The following is a 24106-nucleotide window of genomic DNA, read 5'->3' as shown; positions in this document are numbered from 1 at the left end:
GTCAGTGATCCTGGATCCTATGGGTCTTATATGGTGGGAAAAAATATGTATAATTTGTAACTAATAAAACACTGATTGGAATAAAGTATTGCACCGGACAGATACAATTACCTCATATACCTCATCATATGATCTCATATAGTTTGTCTATAGAGCCAGTTCGCTCTAAAACAGTAGGCTATCTTCTGCATGTTCTGTTGTGCCTCTTTCGCAATCTCAATGAGCTACTACTAAGATAAAGTTTAATCTTGAGAATGACATGTATGGTACACATATGTTTTAATGTTATAAGGGCAATGACTAAGCACAAAAAAATTGAATCTTGTCCAAATAGTTATGACATTTGCTGTAATAACATGTAAGAATTGGCAGAAGCAATTCTTGAAGCAGAAATGTGACTGGGCATGATAGTGGAAAGCCCATATACTGGGTCATAACCCACAGAGCTTTGGAGACCAAAGGGAACATTATCATTACTGCTGTCTGTGCAGACCCAGAGGACTGTACAGGGAAATGTCACTGAACAGCATGACACTTCATGGCTCATCAGGCACAATTGCAAACACTATCAATTTTAGGGAGTAAAGAAAGTTAGGTTTATAATTTCTGTTAATTTTTGTGCTCATACTTAAAAAATATATATTTTAGGTGTCCTGCTAGTACAGGGTTTCATTTCTCTGTCAGAATTTGAGTTCAGTTCCATTTGAAAAAGCTATAATCGAAGGTACAATAAAATTAGATAATAAATATTGAGATTACTGGTCATAGTTTACATAATTGTTGTTGATTGTTTAGTCTCTCAGATTTTTTTTTTTTTTAATTGATATTTATTGAAAACGTTGTGGTAAAGTTTTTCAGGATCCCACCACCGTTAAATCTAGGTTTAGCCTTCTCTCTCTCCATCTGTCTCCCATCATTATATGTTTGTGAGCTCTCTTCCCTCTCCTATTATCAGCTGCGGGACTCCCCCTTTCACTTCCTCCCCTCCCCGACCTGCTTGAAGTAAAACGACCGTCCCTAGTGCTCCAACTTTCTTTGCCTCTGCATCTCCTAAAGTCATAGGATGGCAGCATTTCTGAAATCCCTTCGGAATCTGAAGAATGAGATCGTTCTATTCTCTACCCCGTTACTTCTTCTCCCGCTGCCTTTAGTCATTGGAACAAAGGTATGTCACATTTGTTTTGCACAGATTCATACACACGTTTTTCTGTTTCAAATATATTTTATGTATCTTGAAAGCGGTTTTATATTGTTGTTTAATTATATTGTTTGATTTGTAAAATGCAAAAGTGGCTGGTAATTTATGAATACTTTACTTTATTACAAAGATGTTTGTATAATTAAATTGATCCTAAACCTTCAATTAGACACTTTTTGGAAAATGTATTGAAGCAGGTCTAATCTGTGGTTGAGAGACATTTAGTCATTGCATAAGTTTTGTTCAGTCTTGCACCTGTTGATGCAGCCTGAACAGTGAGTTGCAGCATGGCAGAAGCTACAGTATAAGCATGTTATCTTTGTCTAATTCTTGGTGTGTAGTTTCAGTGTATCAGAATCAATACTAACTACGTCATCATACCTAATCTGTCATGCACACACACACACACACACACACACACACACACACACACACACACACACACACACACACACACACACACACACATACACACACACACACACACACACACACACACACACATGCATCATAGAGGACTGCTGAGTAATACGTGTGGACTGGTCAGTGTACAGTAGAGACTAGCAGGTGCTGCCATAGACTACAACACAAAGTGATCTTTAACCCCAATCAACATACCTCGGTACCAATCAACTATAATCTCTCCAATTTAGGATTATATAATGTAACTTTTGTGTCGTATAACTTTCCTGTCACTAACAGCAGTACAGATCTGCTATCTAAATTTGATCACACTGTTGTCGCAGAGAATATTCCTGCGCAGAAGGAAATGCAAATTGTAGTATATTCAAGGCTTGAAAAGGCTTCTAAGGTTTGTAATTTCCATTTTGAAATGTCAGACTTGCCCTAACAAAAAATGTATCCACCCCTAAAAAAAATTATATGAATTATAATTCAGATAATAATTAACATTTCCTGTCTGCAGGATTATTTTCCTGCTGTGAGAAGCAGGGTCAAATTAAGATATTGCATCTGTATGAGCCAGCAGTATTCATTCCCAGGTGTTGTGGTGTGTTGGATGTTCTGACCTGTTGGTGACCTGTTAGATCTTATGTATGTGTTGTGCAGGAGGCAGCATGTGCCTATGTGATCATCCTGATGGCAGTGTACTGGTGTACAGAGGCCTTACCTCTGGCTGTCACTGCCCTGCTCCCTGCTGTCCTCTTCCCCATGTTTGGCATCATGCAGTCCAAAGATGTAAGACAGCCTCTATTTCAAGCCATCTTTCAATAACATGATGAATGAAACTACTATAAAACTGTCTAATGAAACTGTACTATAATAGCCTACTAATATTAAATATATACTGAACAAAAATATGAACGCAACATGTAAAGTATTGGTCTCATGTTTCATGAGCTGAAATAAAAGGTCCCAGAAATGTTCCATAAGCACAGAAAGGGTATTTCTCTCAAATATTGGGCACAAATTTGTTTACATCCCTGTTAGTGAGCATTTCTCCTTTGCCAAGATAATCCATACACCTGACATGTGTGGCATATCAAGAAATTGAATAAACCGTATGAATTACATAGGTGCACCTTCTGCCGGGGACAATAAAAGGCCACTTTAAAATGTGCAGTTTTGTCATACAATACAATCTCACAGATGTCTCAAGTTTTGAAGGAGCATGCAATTGGCATGCTGATTGCAGGAATGTCCACCAGAGCTGTACCCAGAGAATTTTATGTTAATTTCTCTACCATAAGCCGCTTCCAACGTTGTTTTAGAGAATTTGGCAATACGTCCAACCTGCCACAGAACCTCAGACCACGTTTAACCATGCCAGCCCAGGACCTCCACATCCGGCTTCTTCACCTGCGGGATCGTCTGAGACCAGCCACCTGGACAGCTGATGAAACTGAGGAGTATTTCTGTCTGTAATAAAGCCCTTTTGTGGGGAAAAACTCATTCTGATTGGCTGGGCCTGGCTCCCATAGCTGTGCCCCTGCCCAGTCATGTGAAATCCATAAATTAGGGCCTAATGAATTTATTTCAATTTACTGATTTCCTTATATGAATTGTAGCTCAGTAGAATCGTTGAAATTGTTGTGTTTATATTTGTGTTTAGTATACTTCACAATGGTGTCTGCACATTGTCTACAGTATTGGTAGATGTTTGCATATGCTTACACAAATACACTGTGGACCCATGAGTCACTTGTCTGTGTGTGTCTTCCAGGTGTGTATGCAGTACCTGAAGGACACCAACATGTTGTTTGTGGGAGGACTGATGGTGGCGGTGGCAGTGGAGCACTGGAACCTGCACAAACGCATTGCCCTTCGAGTGCTGCTCTTTGTAGGGGTGCGCCCCGCTCTGTGAGTGACCCTCAACTAACTAACCGACCGACCGAACGAACGAATGAAACAACTAGCCAACTACCTAACTAACCCATCAATACAAATCCCTTGCTATTCTTGGGACTATATATATCTCTAGAGAAGGGAAATCAGTTAATCTGTATGACTATCTACAGATATATAATATTGTATTGACCTTGCCGTTATACATGATGAGGACATATTACCTAACATTTCACTCTCTCTGTGTCAGAGTGTATTTAGCCTTTTAACTGATAATTTTTTTGTCTTATGACCTTCTAAAAGCTCATACCTGCTTATAACAAGTTATAAAGCATTTAACCTGTATGCTATGCCTTAAGTAAAGTGTTACAGAATATTCTTATTCCACATTCTATGGTTTCCTGTCTCTCCAGTCTGATGCTGGGCTTCATGGGGGTGACAGCCTTCCTGTCCATGTGGATCAGTAACACAGCCACCACAGCCATGATGGTGCCCATCGTCCAGGCTGTTCTGGAGCAGCTCAACAACTACACAGAGACTGAGATGCCTGTGATCCTCAGCTCTGAGGAGGACACCCAGCCTCAGGAACCCACTGACAGCAAACAGACGGAGAAACAGGCAGAGGGACATGGTGAGCACTGAGCAGAGAAGGACTAATTAATGAACAGTTCATTTGTGTGTTTAATGAAAGAGTTTATTATCCGTTGAATGAGCTCGGGGACCATGTAAGCTTATTATGGAGCATATATATGAGAAGTGTGCATTGCAAATGTTTGCTTTGAGACTATTTATGCTGTTAACGTTCCTATTTGGACTATGTTTGTCCAGTTGTGGTGACCTGTTTAGACCCGTTTGTGGAGGCTATCCGGCGTAAGGAGGCTGCAGACAAGAAGAAGATGTGTAAGGGCATGACGCTGTGTGTGTGCTACGCTGCCAGCATCGGGGGCACTGCCACCCTCACAGGGACTGGCCCCAACCTGGTGCTCAAGGGACAGATGAACCAGTGGGTACCTTCAGCTATGGATAGTATATTTCAGTACTTTCAAGTCATGTATCTTTCAAATAATATTTTTCTTTATGTGTTAATGTTAATAATATTTTATGTTTCCCTCAGGCTGTTTCCTAACAATGGCGATGTCATCAATTTTGCGTCCTGGTTCGGCTTTGCTTTCCCCAACATGATCCTGATGCTGACCCTGGCTTGGCTCTGGCTGCAGTTTGTCTTCATGGGATTCAAGTGAGTTTCAGATCAAAATATGATGTTTTTATCTTTCAGTCAGAGATCATCCTCATTTGAATCACTCAACTGATTTCAATTTACTACTGAAGTCACCCTTTAAGCCACAACCCCTTTCTCTCCCTCCATTCCCAGTTTTAAGAAGACGTGGGGCTGTGGGGAAGTAAAGACAGAGAAAGAGATAGCTGTGTACAATGTGATCAAGGAGCAGCATCGTCAGCTGGGCTCCATGTCTTTTGGAGAGCTGAGTGTGTTGGGTCTCTTCAGTTGTCTGGTGGTTCTGTGGTTCACCAGAGATCCTGGCTTCGTGGCAGGCTGGGCCACATACATCTTCAATGCTGACGCAGAGTACGGCCCTTTACTGTTCATGCATACTACACTGTACATACACAGCATATTTCACAGGCCTAGTATGCTTTTCAAATGGCATTCTATTCCCTTTATAGTTCACTACTTTTGACCAGGGGCCATATTGCTCTGGTCAAATGTAGTGAGCCATTAAGGGAATATGGTGCCATTTGAGATGCAGCCCTAATCAAAACAAAGACGACTTGAGACCGTTACAATAATTGAGACCATTGTATAATTGACCAATTATACACTATATATACAAAATTATGTGGACACCCGTTCAAATTAGTGGATTCAGCTATTTCAGCCACACCCGTTGCTGACAGGTGTATAAAATTGAGCACACATCCCTGCAATCTCCATAGACAAACATTGGCAGTAGAATGGCCTTACTGAAGAGCTCAGTGACTATCAACGTGGCAATGTCATATGCCACCTTTCCAGCAAGTCAGTTCGTCAAATTTCTGCCCTGCTTGAGCTGCCTTGGTCAACTGTAAGTGCTGCTATTTGTAAGTGCTGTTATTTTGAAGTGGAAATGTCAAGGAACAACAATGGCTCAGCTGCGAAGGGGTAGGCCACAAAAGCTCACAGAACGGGTCACTTCACTACCGAGTTTCAAACTGCCTCTGGAAGAAACGTCAGCACAAGAACTGTCGATCTGGAAGTTCATGAAATTGGTTTCCATGGCCGAGCAGCCACACACAAGCCTAAGATCGCCGTGTGCAATGCCAAGCGTCGACTGGAGTGGTGTAAAGCTCACTGCCTTTGGACCCTGGAGCAGTGGAAATGCGTTCTCTGGAGTGATGAATCACGCTTCACCATCTGGCAGTCCGGTGGATGAATCTAGGTTTAGCAGATGCCAGGAGAACGCTACCTGCCCCAATGCATAGTGCCTACTGTAAAGTTTGGTGAAGGAGGAATAATGGTCTGGAGCTGTTTTTCATGGTTCAGGCTAGGCCCCTTAGTTCCAGTGAAGGGAAATCTTAATGCAACAGCATATAATGACATTCTTCCAACTTGATGGCAACAGTTTGGGGAAGGCCCTTTCCTGTTTCAGCATAACAAAGTCCCCGTGCACAAAGCGAGGTCCATACAGAAATGGTTTGTCGAGATTGGTGTGGAAGAACTTGACTGGCCTGCACAGAGCCCTGACCTCAACCCTATCGAACACCTTTGGGATGAATTGGAATGCCGACTGTGAGCCAGGTGTAATCGCACAACATCATTGCCCAACCTCACTAATGCTCTTGTGGCTGGATGGAAGCAAGTCCCTGTAGCAATGTTCCAACATCTAGTGGAAATCCTTCCCAGAAGAGTGGAGGCTGTTATAGCAGCAAACTTCATATTAATGCCCATGATTGTGGAATGAGATGTTTGACAAGCAGGTGTCCACATACTTTTGGTAATGTGGTGTATCTCACTTCCCATATGCTTCAATAATTCACAAGAAAAAATAAGCAAGAAAACATGAATTGTATGTCTGAATGCTGACAGATAACCACCCTATCTTTATCCATTCTTCCCTCCAGGTATGTAACTGATGCCACAGTGGCAGTGTTCATTGCTGTCCTTCTCTTCGTCCTACCTTCCAAGCCCCCACGCTTCTGTTGCAGGAGGTCCCAAAGCTTTGACACTGGTAAACCATGTTTTAAAACAACACATAAAATGTAACAAGCACGGTACCTGATCTTGAGTATGCTACTTTAGTATCTAAGGATATGAAGACTTGAAGACCATTACAATAGCATATCTGTAACAGTGATTCGTTAACCCCTCTACAGAGCACCAACACCCAGCTGACCCCACACCAGCTCTGCTGACCTGGAAGGTGGCCCAGAAGAAGTTACCCTGGAGCATCGTTCTCCTCTTGGGGGGAGGGTTCGCCCTGGCCAAAGGCAGCGAGGTGAGAGACAAGGGCCAGGATGTGCATACAGATGTAGGATCACCCTGTTGCAGGGGAACTGTCCTGACATCCTTGCAATGTAAAACTTGTAGTGTATTTGAGGTTTATTCATTAATTATAATCAAATGTATTTATATAGCCCTTCGTACATCTGCTGATATCTCAAAGTGCTGTACAGAAACCCAGCCTAAAACCCCAAACAGCAAGCAATGCAGGTGTTGAAGCACGTTGGCTAGGAAAAACTCCCTAGAAAGGCCAAAACCTAGGAAGAAACCAGGCTATGAGGGGTGGCCAGTCCTCTTCTGGCTGTGCCAGGTGGTAGATTATAATAGAACATGTCTAAGATGTTCAGAAATTGCCAGTATAGTCAAATAATAGGTCTGGGACAGGTAGCACGTCCGGGGAACAGGTCAGGATTCCATAGCCGCAGGCTAACTGGAGCAGCAGCACGGCCAGGTGGACTGGGGACAGCAAGGAGTCATCGTGCCAGGTAGTCCTGAGGCATGGTCCTAGGGCTCAGGTCCTCCGAGAGAGAGAAAGAAAGAGAGAATTAGAGAGAGCATACTTAAATTCACACAGGACACCGGATAAGACAGGAGAAGTACTCCAGATATAACAAACTGACCTTAGCCCCCCGACACAAACTACTGCAGCATAAATACTGGAGGCTGAGACAGGAGGGGTCAGGAGACACTGTGGCCCCATCCGATGATACCCCCGGACAGGGACAAACACAAAGGATATTACCCCACCCACTTTGCCAAAGCACAGCCCCCACACCACTAGAGGGATATCTTCAACCACCAACTTATCATCCTGAGACAAGGCCGAGTATAGCCCACAAACATCTCCACCACGGCACAACCCAAGGGGGGGGGGGGGGGGGGGGGGGGGCGCCAACCCAGACAGGAAGATCACATCAGTGACTCAACCCACTCAAGTGACGCACCCCTCCTAGGGACGGCATGAAAGAGCATTAGTAAGCCAGTGACTCAGCCCCTGTAATAGGGTTAGAGGCAGAGAATCCCAGTGGAAAGAGGGGAACCGGCCAGGCAGAGAAAGCAAGGGCGGTTCGCTGCTCCAGAGCCTTTCCATTCACATTCACACTCCTGGGCCAGACTACACTCAATCATATGACCCACTGAAGAGATGTGAAAGGGTTTTCTTCCTCTTCGTCTGAAGAGTGTAGCAAGGATCGGACCAAGATGCGGCGTGGTAAGTGTCCATGGCTGTTTATTTAAAAACATAAACTGAACACTCAATGAATACAAAACAATAAATAAACGTGAACAAAACCAAAACAGTACTGTGTGGCGAACAGACACAGAAACAATCACCCACAAAACAACAGTGAAACCCAGGCTACCTAAGTATGATTCTCAATCAGAGACAACTAACGACACCTGCCTCTGATTGAGAACCATACTAGGCCGAACACAGAAAAACAACCTAGAAACACAAAACATAGAATGCCCACCCAACTCACGTCCTGACCAACTAAAACCTTGAAAACAGCCCTTGCCTTGACAGGAAGCCAGTGTAGGGAGGCTAGCACTGGAATAATATGTAACATGATCAAATTGTTTGGTTCTAGTAAGGATTCTAGCAGCCGTATTTAGCACTAACTGAAGTTTATTTAGTGCTTTATCCGGGTAGCTGGAAAGTAGAGCATTGCAGTAGTCTAACCTAGAAGTAACAAAGGCATGGATTAATTTTCTGATTTTTGCAATCTTACGTAGATGGAAAAAAGCTGTCCTTGAAACAGTCTTGATATGTTCGTCAAAAGAGAGATCAGCGTAGAGAGTAACGCCGAGGTCCTTCACAGTTTTATTTGAGACGGCTGTACAACCATTAAGATGAATTGTCAGATTCAACAGAAGATCTCTTTGTTTCTTGGGACCTAGAACAAGCATCTCTGTTTGGTCCGATTTTAAAAGTAGAAAGTTTGCAGCCATCCACTTCCCTATGTCTTAAACACAGGCTTCTAGCGAGGGCAATTTTGGGGCTTCACCATGTTTCATTTAAATGTACTGTGTGTCATCTGAAAAAAAAAAGCTGTGTGTCATCTGCATAGCAGTGAAAGTTAACATTATGTTTTCGAATGACATCCCCAAGAGGTAAAATATATGGTGAAACAATAGTGGTCCTAAAACGGAACCTTGAGGAACATTGAAATTTACAGTTGATTTGTCAGAGGACAAGCCATTCACAGAGACAAACTGATATCTTTCTGACAGATAAGATCTAAACCAGGCCAGAACTTGTCCGTGTAGACCAATTTGGGTTTCATATCTCTCCAAAAGAATGTGGTGATCGATGGTATCAAAAGCAGCACTAAGGTCTAGGAGCACGAGGACAGATGCAGAGCCTCGGTCTGATGCCATTAAAAGGTCATTTACCACCTTCACCTTCATAATCCACATAATAATTCATTTCCTGTTGCTGCAGGATTATTTTCACATTAAAATTCTATATCTCTACAGTATAATCTTTGTTCGCTTTCCACAGAAACTTTTTAACCAAAAAAGTCAGATCCTCACGGAGAACTGAATCATCCCATATTTCATCAGGATCATTGTGACAAAGGGACATTTTTGATTAGTCAATACAGCTCCACCCTGTTCACTTCCCAAGTACGATGAAACGTAGGGCATATAATGTGGGATGATACAGGTGACATATTAGCTGCTTACTTAGCTGCTAAAGTAGACTAAAATCAACCTTTCTGTTTTTGAAAAACTGTTCACAATATGTACAGGTAACTGCCAAAATAAAGGAAACAAAACACCATCATAAAGTGTCTTAATAGGGCGTTAGGCCACCAAGAGCACAATATGCCTTGGCATAGTTTCTACTATTGTCTGGAACTCTATTGGAGGGATGCGACACCATTCTTCCACAAGAAATGTCATAATTTGGTGTTTTGTTGATGGTGGTTGAAACACTGTCTCTGGTGCCACTCCAGAATCTCCCATAAGTGTTCAATTGGGTTGAGTTCCGGCGACTGAGACACATACAAACACAAATATACACACACACACACACACTTTAAACACCTTATGCCACTTTGAAACCTCTCTTTCAAAGTCACTGAGATCTCTTCTTCTAGCCATGGTAGCCAAAATAATGGACAACTGGACATTTTTAAACATAACCCTAAGCATGATGGGATGTTAATTGCTTATTTAATTCAGGAACCAATTCTGTGTTGAAGCACCTGCTTCATTTACTCAGGTGTTTCCTTTATTTTGGTAGTTACAGTGCCTGTACATGTGTAGATAGATGTATGTGAGTCTGGTTAAGTGTCGGATACAAAAAAAAGAGTGCCATGGTTGTTTGAGACTGATTGCATGGTTTTGTACACGCCCCTACAGGAATCAGGTCTGTCTATGTGGATGGGGGACCAGATGACTCCCCTCCACACCATCCCACCCTGGGCCATCGCTGTCATCCTGTGTCTGCTGATCGCCATCTTCACAGAGTGCACCAGTAATGTGGCCACTGCTACTCTCTTCCTACCTGTCCTCGCCTCAATGGTAAGACTCAACACACAGCTCTGGGAACCCAAGAGCAGACTCAGACGAGGAGAATGAGATGAAGTAACTAAGGTATTAATTGAAACACAGGGGGAAGATGGAGTGCAGGTCAGGGGAAGCTCGAGCAGGTTGCAGGAAACCAGGTGCGGAGGCTGAGGCTGGAGCGAGAGGAGTTGGGACAGGGTAAGCAGGTCCTTTGGGGAATCCAAGGGAGTAGTAGAGTGGGGAATACAGGACAGAGTAGCAGGATGAAGAGACGTGGGACTGGAGACAGGGACCAGAGTCCGAGCGGGCTGAACTGTAGCGGAGCGGAAAACAGCATCAGGCAAGGAAAACAGGCACAACAAGATAACAGGATCTAAATAGTAACAAATGGCTAGAAGCGTAGACTGACTGAGCAGAGATTACGATCTGGCAGTGTGGAAGTGGCAGGACTGAGTATTTGTAGAGGTCTTGATTTTGGAACAGGTTGCAGCTGGTGGCGATCGGCTCTGACTCCAGCACACCTGTCTCCGCCCACACAATCTCACAGAGAGCGAGAGAGAGGGAGAGAGCACTGGGGGAGTGGCGGCAGGTCAAGGAGACACAGGATGAGCAGTAGAGGCCGTGGCAGAAGCAGATGTAACAGCCCTACTACACAATACCACACCACTACACAATACTACACAATACTTCACAATACTTCACTACTGCACAATACTACACCCTACTACAATCCTACACAATACTACATTACAATACTACAAAATACTATACTACCACACAGTAGTACACAATACTACACTACTACACAATACTGTTCAATACTACACAATATTACAATACTCCACAATACTGCACAATACTACACTACTACACAATGCTACACTACTACACAATATTACAGTATTACACAAATCAAATCAAATCAAATTTTATTTGTCACATACACATGGTTAGCAGATGTTAATGCGAGTGTAGCGAAATGCTTGTGCTGGAAGCAGGAATACAATAGCTATCCAGTCTGGTAAACTGCTCTGACACACGGATACGTATAGTACATGCAGCAGCAATACTTTCAATAGCCTGAACACTGTAGCTCCTTGATGTGAAGTACAGTGCTTACCAGTGTAAGCCCATTCAGAAATCTCCCCTATAGGAGTGCAGCATTGAAACTACTCCCCGTGGAAGCCGGCCTACATGTCCTTGTTTGGCTGCCCTGGCCTGTGTTGTTAGTCATTTGAGATGAATATATTTGGTCCCCTTCCCTGGGCCCCTCCTTCTATAGCCACCCTGCCAAACACACCAATTGAGCTCTGTGACTTGTCCTGGTGCCCACCCCCATCTACACTGATGAATGGTATCACTGTGCCCAGTGCCCAAGCACTCAGAGAGGACCCAAGCTGGGCCATGCCGGAATGTGCCAAGCTTGGGTATAGAGAGAAGGATTTATTGAGGTCAAAGCCAACAGGAGTGCATGAAGATGACATAAATATAGAAAAGGGTGAGTGAAAGAGGGGAAGGAGAGGAAGAAAAATGGGGTTAGTGAACCAACTACTAGTTACAGTGAAGTCTGGGAAAGAGAGGATGCTAGGATGTGTGATTTTGTGTCTAGCTGCTTGTTTTATGTCTGTATTGTCTTTCCAGACTGCTACAAAAATGAATCCAACTAAATGATATAACATCCATTATATTTGTTGAGGAAGGTTCTGACGGAGGGATGAGTATTATGACATGAAAAATAATCTCAGCCAGTAATAATTTTCAAACTAATTACTGTCGTGTGAATTTTTGGGGGATAATATTCAACTCTACCGAGGCTTACATTCTAATCTATGTTTTGCTATTACAATGTGGTTCTACACCGTTCTGGATGCGTTTCTGTGGTGCGTTTCCATTTTGCCTGCCATGACTCAGACCCCAAACAACATAGCATGTATAAGAATTACATCTTAATTACACACGCCTAATGGACGATTTTGAACCCTAGAATTACAAACACTAAAATCAGAGATAGTGTTATGAGCCAGTGATTACGGTTCAGAAAAGCACCAAAGCAGACTTGAGTGTTGTCATTAGGGATGCGTCCCAAATGGCGCCCTATTCCCTATATAGTGCACTACTTTTGACTAGGGTGCATGGCCTCTGGTCAAAAGTAGTTCACTATGTAGGGAAAACGTGTGCCATTTGGGACTCATAGTAAGAGTGTCCTCCTCAGCCCAGGCTCAGACAGCTAAAGATGTGTGTCTGTCTGTGTGTTTATTTCAGTCCCAGTCCATTGGAATGAATCCTCTGTACGTCATGGTGCCTTGTACTCTCAGTGCTTCCTTTGCCTTCATGCTACCTGTGGCCACACCGCCCAATGCTATCGTCTTCTCATACGGCTACCTCAAGGTTTCTGACATGGTGAGTTACAGTACATCATTTTATAAAGATAATATAATCTAGTGAATTGTCTATCTTATTATTTATTAACAAAAATAAATAATAGCAAACAAATCCTAAATTAATTTAGGAAATGTCTTAACGTGCAATTTCCAAATTATTTGAGGACAATTGTCCTGGGCCACAGATCACTTGATTGCCTTCTTCTGTTTGAATGATTGCTAACAGAACTTGAAATTCATTGCACCTCATTTTACTTCCCTGCTCTCTCCCAGGCTAGGACAGGTATAGTGATGAACATCATCGGCATCCTGTGCATCACTCTGGCCATCAACAGCTGGGGCAGGGCCATGTTCCACCTAGACACCTTCCCTACTTGGGCCAACACTACTGGGGTTTGAGGGCACCGAGGGGCCACGGTCCACACCATGAGGAATGCACATAGAGGGCCCCTAATGTGCCATGGACCTCTGGCGAGAAAGGCACCAACGTGACTGGTCGTGTTAGGTTGTTGGGAGAAAAGCCACATGGCTTCCATTACAAAGGACACTTGAATAACCCTGTGGAAAGAGAGGATGGATGGATGGATGGATGGATGGATGGATGGATGGGTGGATGGATGGATGGATGGATGGATGGATGGATGGATGGATGGGTGGATGAGTGGGTGGGTGGGTGGGTGGGTGGGTGGGTGGGTGGGTGGTCAGGTGGGTGGGTGGGTGGGTGGGTGGTCAGGTGGGTGGGGGGATTGGAGGATGAGTTTAACTGCAGAGATGAGGTTAAAAGTAGCACTACTGTACTTTTAATGCTGTAATGTGTTATACAGAGTATGTCCAGTTCCATTTAAAATGCCCAAGTATTATCTCCATCAAATTATCATGTTCTCAACTTCTCACTCTCAGAAGAAGGTTCTGCCTCATATTTGTTGGTCTGTTTATATCTCAAGACCCATAGTTCATATCCATTTGGGGTTTAAGATTTTTGATAAACTGTTCATTTGCACAAAATAGCTTCTGAACTATGTTTCCATGACCAAATAATGTATGCCATCTTCTCTTTTAGCTAATCTATAGTCTTATATTAACTTGTTTTCATTTTGCTCGTAGTCAATGGTGAAACATGGTGCATTGTACTTCCGACCCCATTTGAACTTTGAATACTGTATGACTGTATAACTTGAGATCCCTCTGTACACACTTTTCTAAACTTGAATCATTGGGGCTGGAAAATGCAAACATATTGAAAACTCAGATATGTGAATACACTGTACAATGGTTACTGTGTGCGGACACTTTGACGTTTCTCCTTTATTATAACAGTAATATAATATGTAATTCAATACTTTTTATTGAATTATTGGTATGTTATCTTGATCAAAAGTTGTTTATTCATGAGATGTAATATAGTTTATATATATAGTTTATTGTATATGGTGTTTGCTATTGCACCCTTTGAAATTGACAAAATGTCAAAGGTAATGTCTGGGCTGCTTGCATGTACAGTCAGAGATGGGCAAAGATTACAAGATACAATTACAGAATACAATTACAGAATACCATAAAGATCAATGTATCAAAATAAACTACAAAATACTTGTATTTTGAAATGTATTTAATTAAATGACATGTATTTTGTATTTTAAAATACAGAAATAGATTTGCAAGTTGCTGGCCCGAACTGCAACAACATTCTCAGTAACGGTTACAGAAATGTTTTACTTGCTATGACTGTGATATGTTGTTGTTTATCTACCTTAGGTGAATGCACTGACTGCATATGTGAAAATGAACATATCAAACTGAACTGCAAAGTACACTGTGTATTATTATTGGCCTTGTTTTGGGGTCATGTCTAGAATGGATACAGCTTAACCTCATTTTCTAACCTTTTCTAACCTAAGTTAATTCTCCTAACCTACTGCGTAAGTCCTCCTAAACCTGCTATGAAAAGTCAATTTTGACAAAGCTGTGTCGCTTTTACACAAAATCTTGTTTCGGGGCAGAGCTCATTAGAATAATACTCTGCTTGCTTTTCAACTGTCCATTTTTACATACACATTTATGTTTAGTTCATTTAGCAGAGCACACCATAGTGCTGTTAGACTTCTGATACCAATGCAAGGTGAAAAGAAGCCACAAAATGGTGAACCGCTATACAAAATGAAAATACGAATTACTGTACAGCTCTTGAAAGTATCTTGTTACAAAATACATTGGAGTGTAGTTCAGCCCAGTGTAATACAAATGACAAAATACATCTCTGTACAGTTTCATATAGGAAAATAAAATATGTAATCATCTTAACGGACCAAATATGTATTTTTTTTCCATAATTGTTATGTGTATATAAAACAATCACTTTCACACAAAAAACAGTACATTTTGTTAGTGTTGCCTGGGAAGCATACTGTTACCTAACCTAAATTGCTCCTAATAACTTCATTCATCCATGTGCCATTAGTTACATAATGAAATGGGAAAGTGTTGGTTGTCTTGAAAAATGGACCACTAACCCAGGGCAAATTGTTTCAAGGAGAATCGAACATGGAATGCTGTCCTCCCAGGAACATTGTGAAAACCTAGTGTAACGTGTCCACCTTTCAGTCTGGGCAGAAGCATTGTTAAATGCAGCCAAGATCACTGTGTGCCTTTCTTTATATATAAAGAAATGACCTATTCTCAAATAGATTAAAGACATTGCTTAGCTCTACAGAGCGTGACTTAGAGTGCAGTTTTAAATATATAGACAGAGGGGAGCTGTGCCAGCAGGAATGTCAAGAGTTTTTTGAATGTATTATTTTGTATGCTTGAGTTATGTTCTTCCCAGCAGGTCCTGGAATGTAAAGAAACCCATTGTAACCTTACATTCATTATAACCCCTATAGAATAAAGAGTTATAAACTCAGCAAAAAAAGAAACGTCCCTTTTTCAGGACCCTGTCTTTCAAAGATAATTCATAAAAATCCAAATAACTTCACAGATCTTCATTGTAAAGGGTTTAAACACTGTTTCCCATGCTTGTTCAATGAACCATAAACAATTAATGAACATGCACCTGTGGAACGGTCATTAAGACACTAACAGCTTACAGACAGAGGCAATTAAGGTCACAGTTATGAAAACTTAGGACACTAAAGATACCTTTCTACTGACTCAGAAAAACACTAAAAGAAAGATGCCCAGGGTCCCTGCGTGTGCAGATGTGGCCAGGGCAATAAATTGCAATGTCCGTACTGTGAGACACCTAAGACAGCGCTACAGGGAGACAGGACGGACAGTTGATCGTCCTCGCAGTGGCAGACCACGTGTAACAACACCTGCACAGGAGTGGTACATCCGAACATCACACCTGGGGGACAGGTACAGGATGGCAACAACAACTGCCCGAGTTACACCAGGAACGCACAATACCTCCATCAGTGCTCAGACTGTCCTCAATAGGCTGAGAGAGGCTGGACTGAGGGCTTGTAGACCTGTTGTAAGGCAGGTCCTCACCAGACATCACCGGCAACAACGTCGCCTATGTGCACAAACCCACCGTCGCTGGACCAGACAGGACTGGCAAAAAGTTTATCTTCCCTGATGAGTCGTGGTTTTGTCTGGTCGTATTCATGTTTATTGTCAAAGGAATGAGCGTTACAATGAGGCCTGTACTCTGGAGCTGGATCGATTTGGAGGTGGAGGGTCTGTCATGGTCTGGGGCGGTGTCACAGCATCATCGGACTAAGTTTGTTGTTATTGCAGGCAATCTCAACGCTGTGCGTTACAGGGAAGACATCTTCTTCACTCATGTGGTGCCCTTCCTGCAGGCTCATCCTGACATGACCCTCCAGCATGAAAATGCCACCAGCCATACTGCTCATTTTGTGCGTGATTTCCTGCAAGACAGGAATGTCAGTGTTCTGCCATGGCTAGCGAGGAGCCCGGATCTCAATCCCATTGAGCATGTCTGGGATCTGTTGGATCGGAGGGCGAGAGCTCAAGTCATTTCCCCCAGAAATGTCTGGGAACTTGCAGGTGCCTTGGTGGAAGAGTGGGGTAACATCTAACAGCAAGAACTGGCAAATCTGGTGCAGTCCATGAGGAGATGCACTGCAGTACTTAATGCAGCTGGTGGCCACACCAGATACTAACTGTTACTTTTGATGTTGACCCCCCTTTGTTCAGGGACACATTATTCAATTTCTGTTAGTCACGTCTTGTCACGTTCGTCGTAAGGATCGGACCAAGGCGCAGTGAGAGTAAATTTCCACATCATTTTAATAAATCGAAATTCACTGAACCAAACAACACATGCCGCTACAGATGTGCACTAAGGCAACTATACATAAACAAGATCCCACACCAGAAAGTGGGCGAAAGGGCTTCCTAAATATGATCCCCAATCAGAGACAACGATAAACAGCTGTCTCTGATTGGGAACCATATCAGGCCAACGTAGAAATACAAAACATAGAATGTACAAAAACTAAAGTACCCACCCTAGTCACACCCTGACCTAACCAAAATATATAGAAAAGCAGGGGTATCAAAGGTCAGGGCGTGACATGTCTGTGGAACTTGATCAGTTTATGTCTCAGTTGCTGAATCTTGTTATGTTCATACAAATAGTTACACATGTTAAGTTTGCTGAAAATAAATGCAGTTGACAGTGAGAGGATGTTTATTTTTTATTTTATTTGTTTATTTGAGACCTATAAACAATTATCATAGGAATACATGTTGTAAGTTATGATCAAAGTAAGCCCTTTGTAAGAAATACTGTACATTTATTCATATTCCTGACTAAATGTGGGGGAGATTCCAGATTTCCTGATTTACTGCTGCCTCCCTGTATGCAGATTATTTGACAGATATTTACATTTCAAAATAACATGCATGTTTTTATTTTAAGACAATTATTGATGCCATAAGTCAATGGTGCTACCTGTCAATGATTTTAGAGACTGGTATAATGATGATTTAAATGGTCTGACCATCCATGTCTGTTTACACATGATTGATCCAGATACAATGGGTCCCTAACTACCTGCGGAGGTGGTCAAAAAGTTCTGATTACAGTCAGATTACAATGAGTCTTTTAATCGCCTACACCTGTCTAAAAATGTGGATACAATCAGAATGTGGACAAGATCAAGACAAAGGACACATGTTAGAACCAGCTATAAACGTGGCTCTAGAGAACGTGTTTGAACAGCTAGCAGGAGATGACAACGTTTCAGTAGCAGTCCTCCTCGGCTACTCCTTAGCTATTTCTCAACTTCATGACTAAAACATGCAGAGTTTCACAGCTGACTCTGACAGTACTATTGTTTTCGTCTGCTCCTTTTCTCAGTGATTGGTGGTTTGGTACATAGGCCCAGATGATCCAATAAACTTAGCACACAGGCTTTGGCTGAATGGCTCTACCTGTGGAGAAAGAAAAGAATGTGTCATTGTCCCACCACTGAGAGATTGCATGAACCTGGCGAGGTCAGGAGATTCACTACAAACCCAGTATTGTTGTACAGACAACATAGTCAATTTCACAACCTCCTATTGATAGTATCCAGGACTATAGCTCCACTTCAATACAACACACAGTGGAGACCTGGTGAAACATCTCACTAACATGAAAGAATTGTATAGAGAGGGCATGTTTCACAGTCTAGACAAGACAGCAGACATTTCACAGACACTCTACAGGTTTTTAATGGTTGAATCCTACAAGACGATATGGCCATTGACAGCTAAAACATCCCAAAACTGCACTTTATTGTGGGCTATGGAGGAGGATTGGAACCTCAAGGGGCAGAGAGGAGACTGAGAAAGGGAAGGAAGGAAGAAAATATAATATCTTAGCTAAGCCCTGACCCTGACCACAGTCTTGGGAATTTAAAATGTTAGATACTTAAGGAGTAGCTGGGTGTATAGTACAGCTCAGATCACTGTGATCTAACTATGATCTAACGTCCTAAGGGGGTAGAAGCTTATGTAATTACAGTGCCTTTCTCTCTCTTTGCTGCCTCTGCAACACCCACTCATTATCCAATTGAAACAAGTCCTCGTGTATCATAGCCTCTATTATTACCTATATATACATTTAAGTGTTCAGCAAGAAAGGGAGAATGGTAGCTATATTCTTTGCTGAGGTTGCATAAAAAAATATTCTATAGACAAGTAAAGGCCTTTGGTAAATTTACACAGCACAGCAGAACTCGTGTTGTTATTAACCATGTGTGTGCTATTGAACACTATTTCATACCGGACAATAAGACACATAGTTGTTCAATGGTGCATGTTAGGGTCACTTGGGACCTCCGAAGTAATATCTATTACCTCAGCTCAAACACAGCAAAAGTCAATGACACCACTAAGGTCTGTGAGGACAGGGAAAATGGGAGCTCTGTGTGGTATCTGTGTACCTGATACACCTGAGTTGTATCCACTGAGTCATGCTGATTCAGACATGGAGATAGTTTCATAGATCAGCCTTACAGGATGTCTAAGCTTCTGTTGCCCCCCTACTTAGCCACTGTATCAGTTACTAAAGCAGACAATATGTGGCCTGTCTGATAGAATCAACCTCTCCTCATACTCAGAAGATAGTGTTTGATGCTTTCCCACAGGCCAAATCACTCTCTAATTAAATGAACCAGACATTCTTAACTCATTGAATTTTCTCTCATCCAAGCTAAAAGAGCCAAGACAGTGGGACAAAAAGCCTTTCTTTGTGTCCTTGTGTCCTTGTGTCCTTGGTACCCAAATTGAGTTGACGCTGACCCGAGAGAAGTACCCTGACAATCAATTCTCTGACAATCAATTGGTTTTCAACACAACTAAATTGGAATAACCAAATGTAATGTTTCCATGAATATAAGTCTCCATCCCATTATAAGAGCTATTAATATGAAGCATTAATATGAAACAAAACAAAGCAAAACACTGTACATACAATGTCAAACAGTACACACTATTAGAAAAATATTTCCAAAAGGGTTCTGAGGCTGTCCAGATTTTTTTAACTTTATTTAACTAGGCAAGTCAGTTAAGAACAAATTCTTATTTTCAATGACGGCCTAGGAAGAGTGGGTTAACTGCCTGTTCAGGGGCAGAACGACAGATTTGTACCTTGTCAGCTCGGATATTTGAACTTGGAACCTTCCAGTTACTAGTCCAACGCTTTAACCACTAGGCTACCCTGCCGCCCCTGCCAAAGGAGGGGCGGCAGGTTCCAGGTAGATTCTATTTGTTGGGCAGAACTCTGTGGTTCCATGTAGAACCCTCTACATAGAACTCAAAAGGTTCTACCTGGAACCAAAAGGGTTCTACCTGGAACCTAAGGACAGCCATGGAACCCTTTTTGGTTCTAGATAGCACAAGATTGTATGATACCTAATACTCATGGTTTAAGTGTGTTTTAAACATACTTGAAATTGTCTTAAAGACCCATTAGGCTGTACGGTCTGTGTTACTTTTAGACAGGCACTATTATCTACACTAATGCGTTCACTGGGTCATACTCTGAGTCAGGTGTCTAGAGCCTCATATGTTTGATCTTTCAACTGATGGGACTGGCACCTACCATCGACTTTCTTTCAGAGACTTTTGCAGCTTTAGACCTTTGTAAATGTCATTGTTAAAATTGCCTGGGTGTTTTGGAAATCGACTATATTGCAGTCGCCCATAACAGACTGACTGATCTCCAAATCATCTCAAATGACTACTCATTATTTGTCTGCTCAGTCGGTGATCAGCTACTGAGCAAAATGTATGCTCCAGAACATGTATTCCCAAACTGGATAATGCCATCGGGGGTACGCCAAATAAAAGTGTGATTCACATTTTCATAGTCCATTTATATTTTCCAACGGGGTTATACATTTGGGTGATGTTTTTTTCTCGCCTGAGTAGCCTCATTTCACTGCCAAAAATAAAATGAAACCATCTATTGTTCAGCGATATAACAACACAATGTCAAATACAGGTAGTCGACTCAAATAATTAACATCCAATCACATTAACCGTTACTCTCTCGCGGGAATTCCACTAACATTCCGTATGTAGCCAAACGTAGCTGCTGCTCTTTCCGTTTGCTCCAAAATGGATAAATGGTTCAACAAGTAAGACACATAACAGCTGTACTGGTAGTACTGCTACAACCAGCAGTCCGGCACCAGCACCTGTCGATGACAAGTTGTTCTGCTTCCACGATCACATCCAATGCTAGCATTAGTAATTCTACATTTGTTGTTAACCCAGCTAGCATGGACACTGACAGTTGTGAATCTGATGCGGCCGAAGAGCTACTGCCCCCTTACCCGGGAAAGCACCTTACAGACAGGGACGATGGAACATCGAATTGGGGTTCACTTATATTGGGAGCAGTGCCTTTCCTCAGCCAGTGTGTTATAGGTGCAAAGGTACTCTCACAACCCGATGAAACCTTCACTCTTGCGCAGACATTTAAAAACGAAACATACCAATTTGAAAAATAAGCCACCGTTTTTTGTTTGTTGCAAGAATTAAGACAATTTCGAATAGTAAGACATGTATTAAAGCAAAATATACCATTAATAGGAAGGGGCTAGAAGCATCTTATATGGTGAGCTACCGAGTGGCTAGGACAGGCAAGCCCCATACTATTGTGGAGGACATAATTCTTCCTGCTGCCGTGGGTATGGCTGGGACAGTGCTGGGGGAAAAGGCCCAAAAAACTATACAGACAATATCTTCATCAAACAACAATGTTTCATGATGCATCAGTGACATGGCAGGAGATGTTTTGAAACAATTACTGCTTCGCACACAAGCCAGTGAATTCTATGCATTACAGCTGGATGAGTCAACAGACGTGGTGAGCCCGTTACGTTCATGCAGGGTCAATTAAGGAAGCCATCCTCTTCTGGAAACCAGGGAAACAGGAGAGGATATTTTTAAAGTACTGGACAGCTTTGTGACGTCAAATGGACTTTGGTGGTCAAGATGTGTTGGTATCTGTACTGATGGCGCAAAAGCAATGACGGAGACATAGTGGAGTGGTAACACTTGTGCAAGCAGTTGCTCCCGACGCCACTTGGGTACACTGCAGCATCTAACGAGAGGCTCTTGCTGCCAAGGGAATGCCTGACAGCTTGAAATACGTTTTCACTGTAGTGAAAATGGTTATGGTTAACTTTGTTAAAGCAAGGCCCCTGAACAATCGTGTATTTTATGCATTATGCAATGATATGGGCTGACCACTTGCATGATGAGGAGTTTCTCACACGTCTGGCCTATCTGGGTGATGTCTTTTCTCACCTGAATGATCTGAATCTAGAATTACAGGGACTCTGCAACTATATTCAATGTGGAGGACAAAAGTGAGGCTATGATTAAGAAGTTGAAGCTCTTCTCTGTCTGCATTAACAAGGAAAACACACAGGTCTTTCCATCATCGTATGATTTTTTGTGTGCAAATGAGCTCAAGCTTACGGACAATGTCAAATGTGATATAGCGAAGCACCTGAGTGAGCTGGGTGCGCAATTACGCAGGTACTTTCCCGAAACGGATGACACAAACACCTGAATTCGTTATCCCTTTCATGCCCTGCCTCCAGTCCACTTACCAATATCTGAACAAGAGAGCCTCATCGAAATTGCAACAAGCGGTTCTGTGAAAATTTGATTTAATCAGAAGCCACTGCCAGATTTATGGATAGGTCTGTACTCAGAGTATACTGCCTTGGCAAATCGCGCTGTTATGACACTGATAACCTTTGCAACCATGTACCTACAGTGGGGAGAACAAGTATTTGATACACTGTCGATTTTGCAGGTTTTCCTACTTACAATGCATGTAGAGGTCTGTAATTTTTATCATAGGTACACTTCAACTGTGAGAGACGGAATCTAAAACAAAAATCCAGAAAATCACATTGTATGATTTTTAAGTAATTAATTTGCATTTTATTGCATGACATAAGTATTTGATACATCAGAAAAGCAGAACTTAATATTTGTTACAGAAACCTTTGTTTGCATTACAGAGATCATAAGTTTCCTGTAGTTCTTGACCAGGTTTGCACACACTGCAGCAGGGATTTTGGCCCATTCCTCCATACAGACTTTCTCCAGATCCTTCAGGTTTCGGGGCTGTCGCTGGGCAATACGGACTTTCATGAAAACTAATTACAGGCACAGAATGTGTGTGGAAAATGATTTAAGACTGAGACTCTCTCCAATTCAACCCAACACTGCAGAGTTATGTGCATCCTTTCAAGCACACCTTTCTCATTAACCTGTGGGGAGTTATTCACAATTGTTGATGAACAAATAAGGTTTTATATGTAAGATGGCTAAATAATGAGCTAAATTATTGATTATTATTATTATATTATTATTTGTGCCCTCGTCCTATAAGAGCTCTTTGTCACTTCCCATGAGTCGGGTTGTGACAAAAACTCACACTCATTCTTATGTTTAATAAATGTATCATATAGTGTGTGTGGCAGGCTTACAATGATGGTAAAAAAAAAACAGCATTTGAGAGTGCTGACCCTGGCGCTAGAGGGGGTACAGCTGACCCTGGCGCTAGCGGGGGTACAGCTGACCCTGGCGCTAGAGGGGGTACAGCTGACCCTGGCGCTAGAGGGGGTACAGCTGACCCTGGTGCTAGAGGGGGTACAGCTGACCCTGGTGCTAGAGGGGGTACAGCTGACCCTGGTGCTAGAGGGGGTACAGCTGACCCTGGTGCTAGAGGGGGTACAGCTGACCCTGGTGCTAGAGGGGGTACAGCTGACCCTGGTGCTAGAGGGGGTACAGCTGACCCTGGCGCTAGAGGGGGTACAGCTGACCCTGGTGCTAGAGGGGGTACAGCTGACCCTGGCGCTAGAGGGGGTACAGCTGACCCTGGCGCTAGAGGGGGTACAGCTGACCCTGGTGCTTAGAGGGGGTACAGCTGACCCTGGCGCTAGAGGGGGTACAGCTGACCCTGGCGCTAGAGGGGGTACGCAGCTGGAGGTTGAATGTTTGAAGGGGTAAGGGACTATAAAAAGTTTGGGAACAACTGCTCTAGAACACGGCTTTAGAGAAGAAATACTTTATTTTCAAACAATGTTGATGTTTGCAGAGGAAGGAAAGAGCTCCATCATGTGGTGCAGTTGCAGAATTGACAAAAGACGGTGAACTTTGTCCAGCAGTTGATTGGAAATCATGTTTAACAATGCTAGTTGAGATTGCCAGTGTACAGCTAAA

The 24106-nt window shown here is 42.6% G+C and overlaps 1 protein-coding gene across 2 annotated transcripts; it reads left to right on the top strand.

Annotated features, from left to right (window-relative positions):
* The first annotated feature begins 875 nt into the window (after positions 1-875).
* On the top strand, positions 876-13547 carry slc13a5b (solute carrier family 13 member 5b). 2 transcript variants are annotated; one of them, XM_036962081.1, is made up of 12 exons: positions 876-1165; positions 2267-2395; positions 3381-3517; positions 3916-4133; positions 4331-4505; positions 4617-4739; positions 4875-5087; positions 6620-6726; positions 6872-6993; positions 10368-10529; positions 10620-10712; positions 12777-12888. In XM_036962081.1, the coding sequence occupies exons 1-11, from the start codon at positions 1064-1066 to the stop codon at positions 10683-10685; spliced, it is 1554 nt and encodes a 517-aa protein (XP_036817976.1). In that variant the 5' UTR covers positions 876-1063; the 3' UTR covers positions 10686-10712; positions 12777-12888. The 2 variants fall into 2 exon arrangements, with proteins under 2 accessions (XP_036817976.1, XP_021438274.2); XM_021582599.2 differs by lacking the exon at positions 10620-10712 and adding an exon at positions 13169-13547 and having other exon boundaries at positions 893-1165; positions 12777-12914.
* Positions 13548-24106: the final 10559 nt, after the last annotated feature.

The sequence above is a fragment of the Oncorhynchus mykiss genome, chromosome 24, assembly GCF_013265735.2.
Source record: "Oncorhynchus mykiss isolate Arlee chromosome 24, USDA_OmykA_1.1, whole genome shotgun sequence".
In the NCBI taxonomy this organism is placed as follows: Eukaryota; Metazoa; Chordata; class Actinopteri; order Salmoniformes; family Salmonidae; genus Oncorhynchus; species Oncorhynchus mykiss.
The sequence above is the reverse complement of the archived record's forward strand: the minus strand, read 5'-3'. Positions and strand labels throughout refer to the sequence as shown.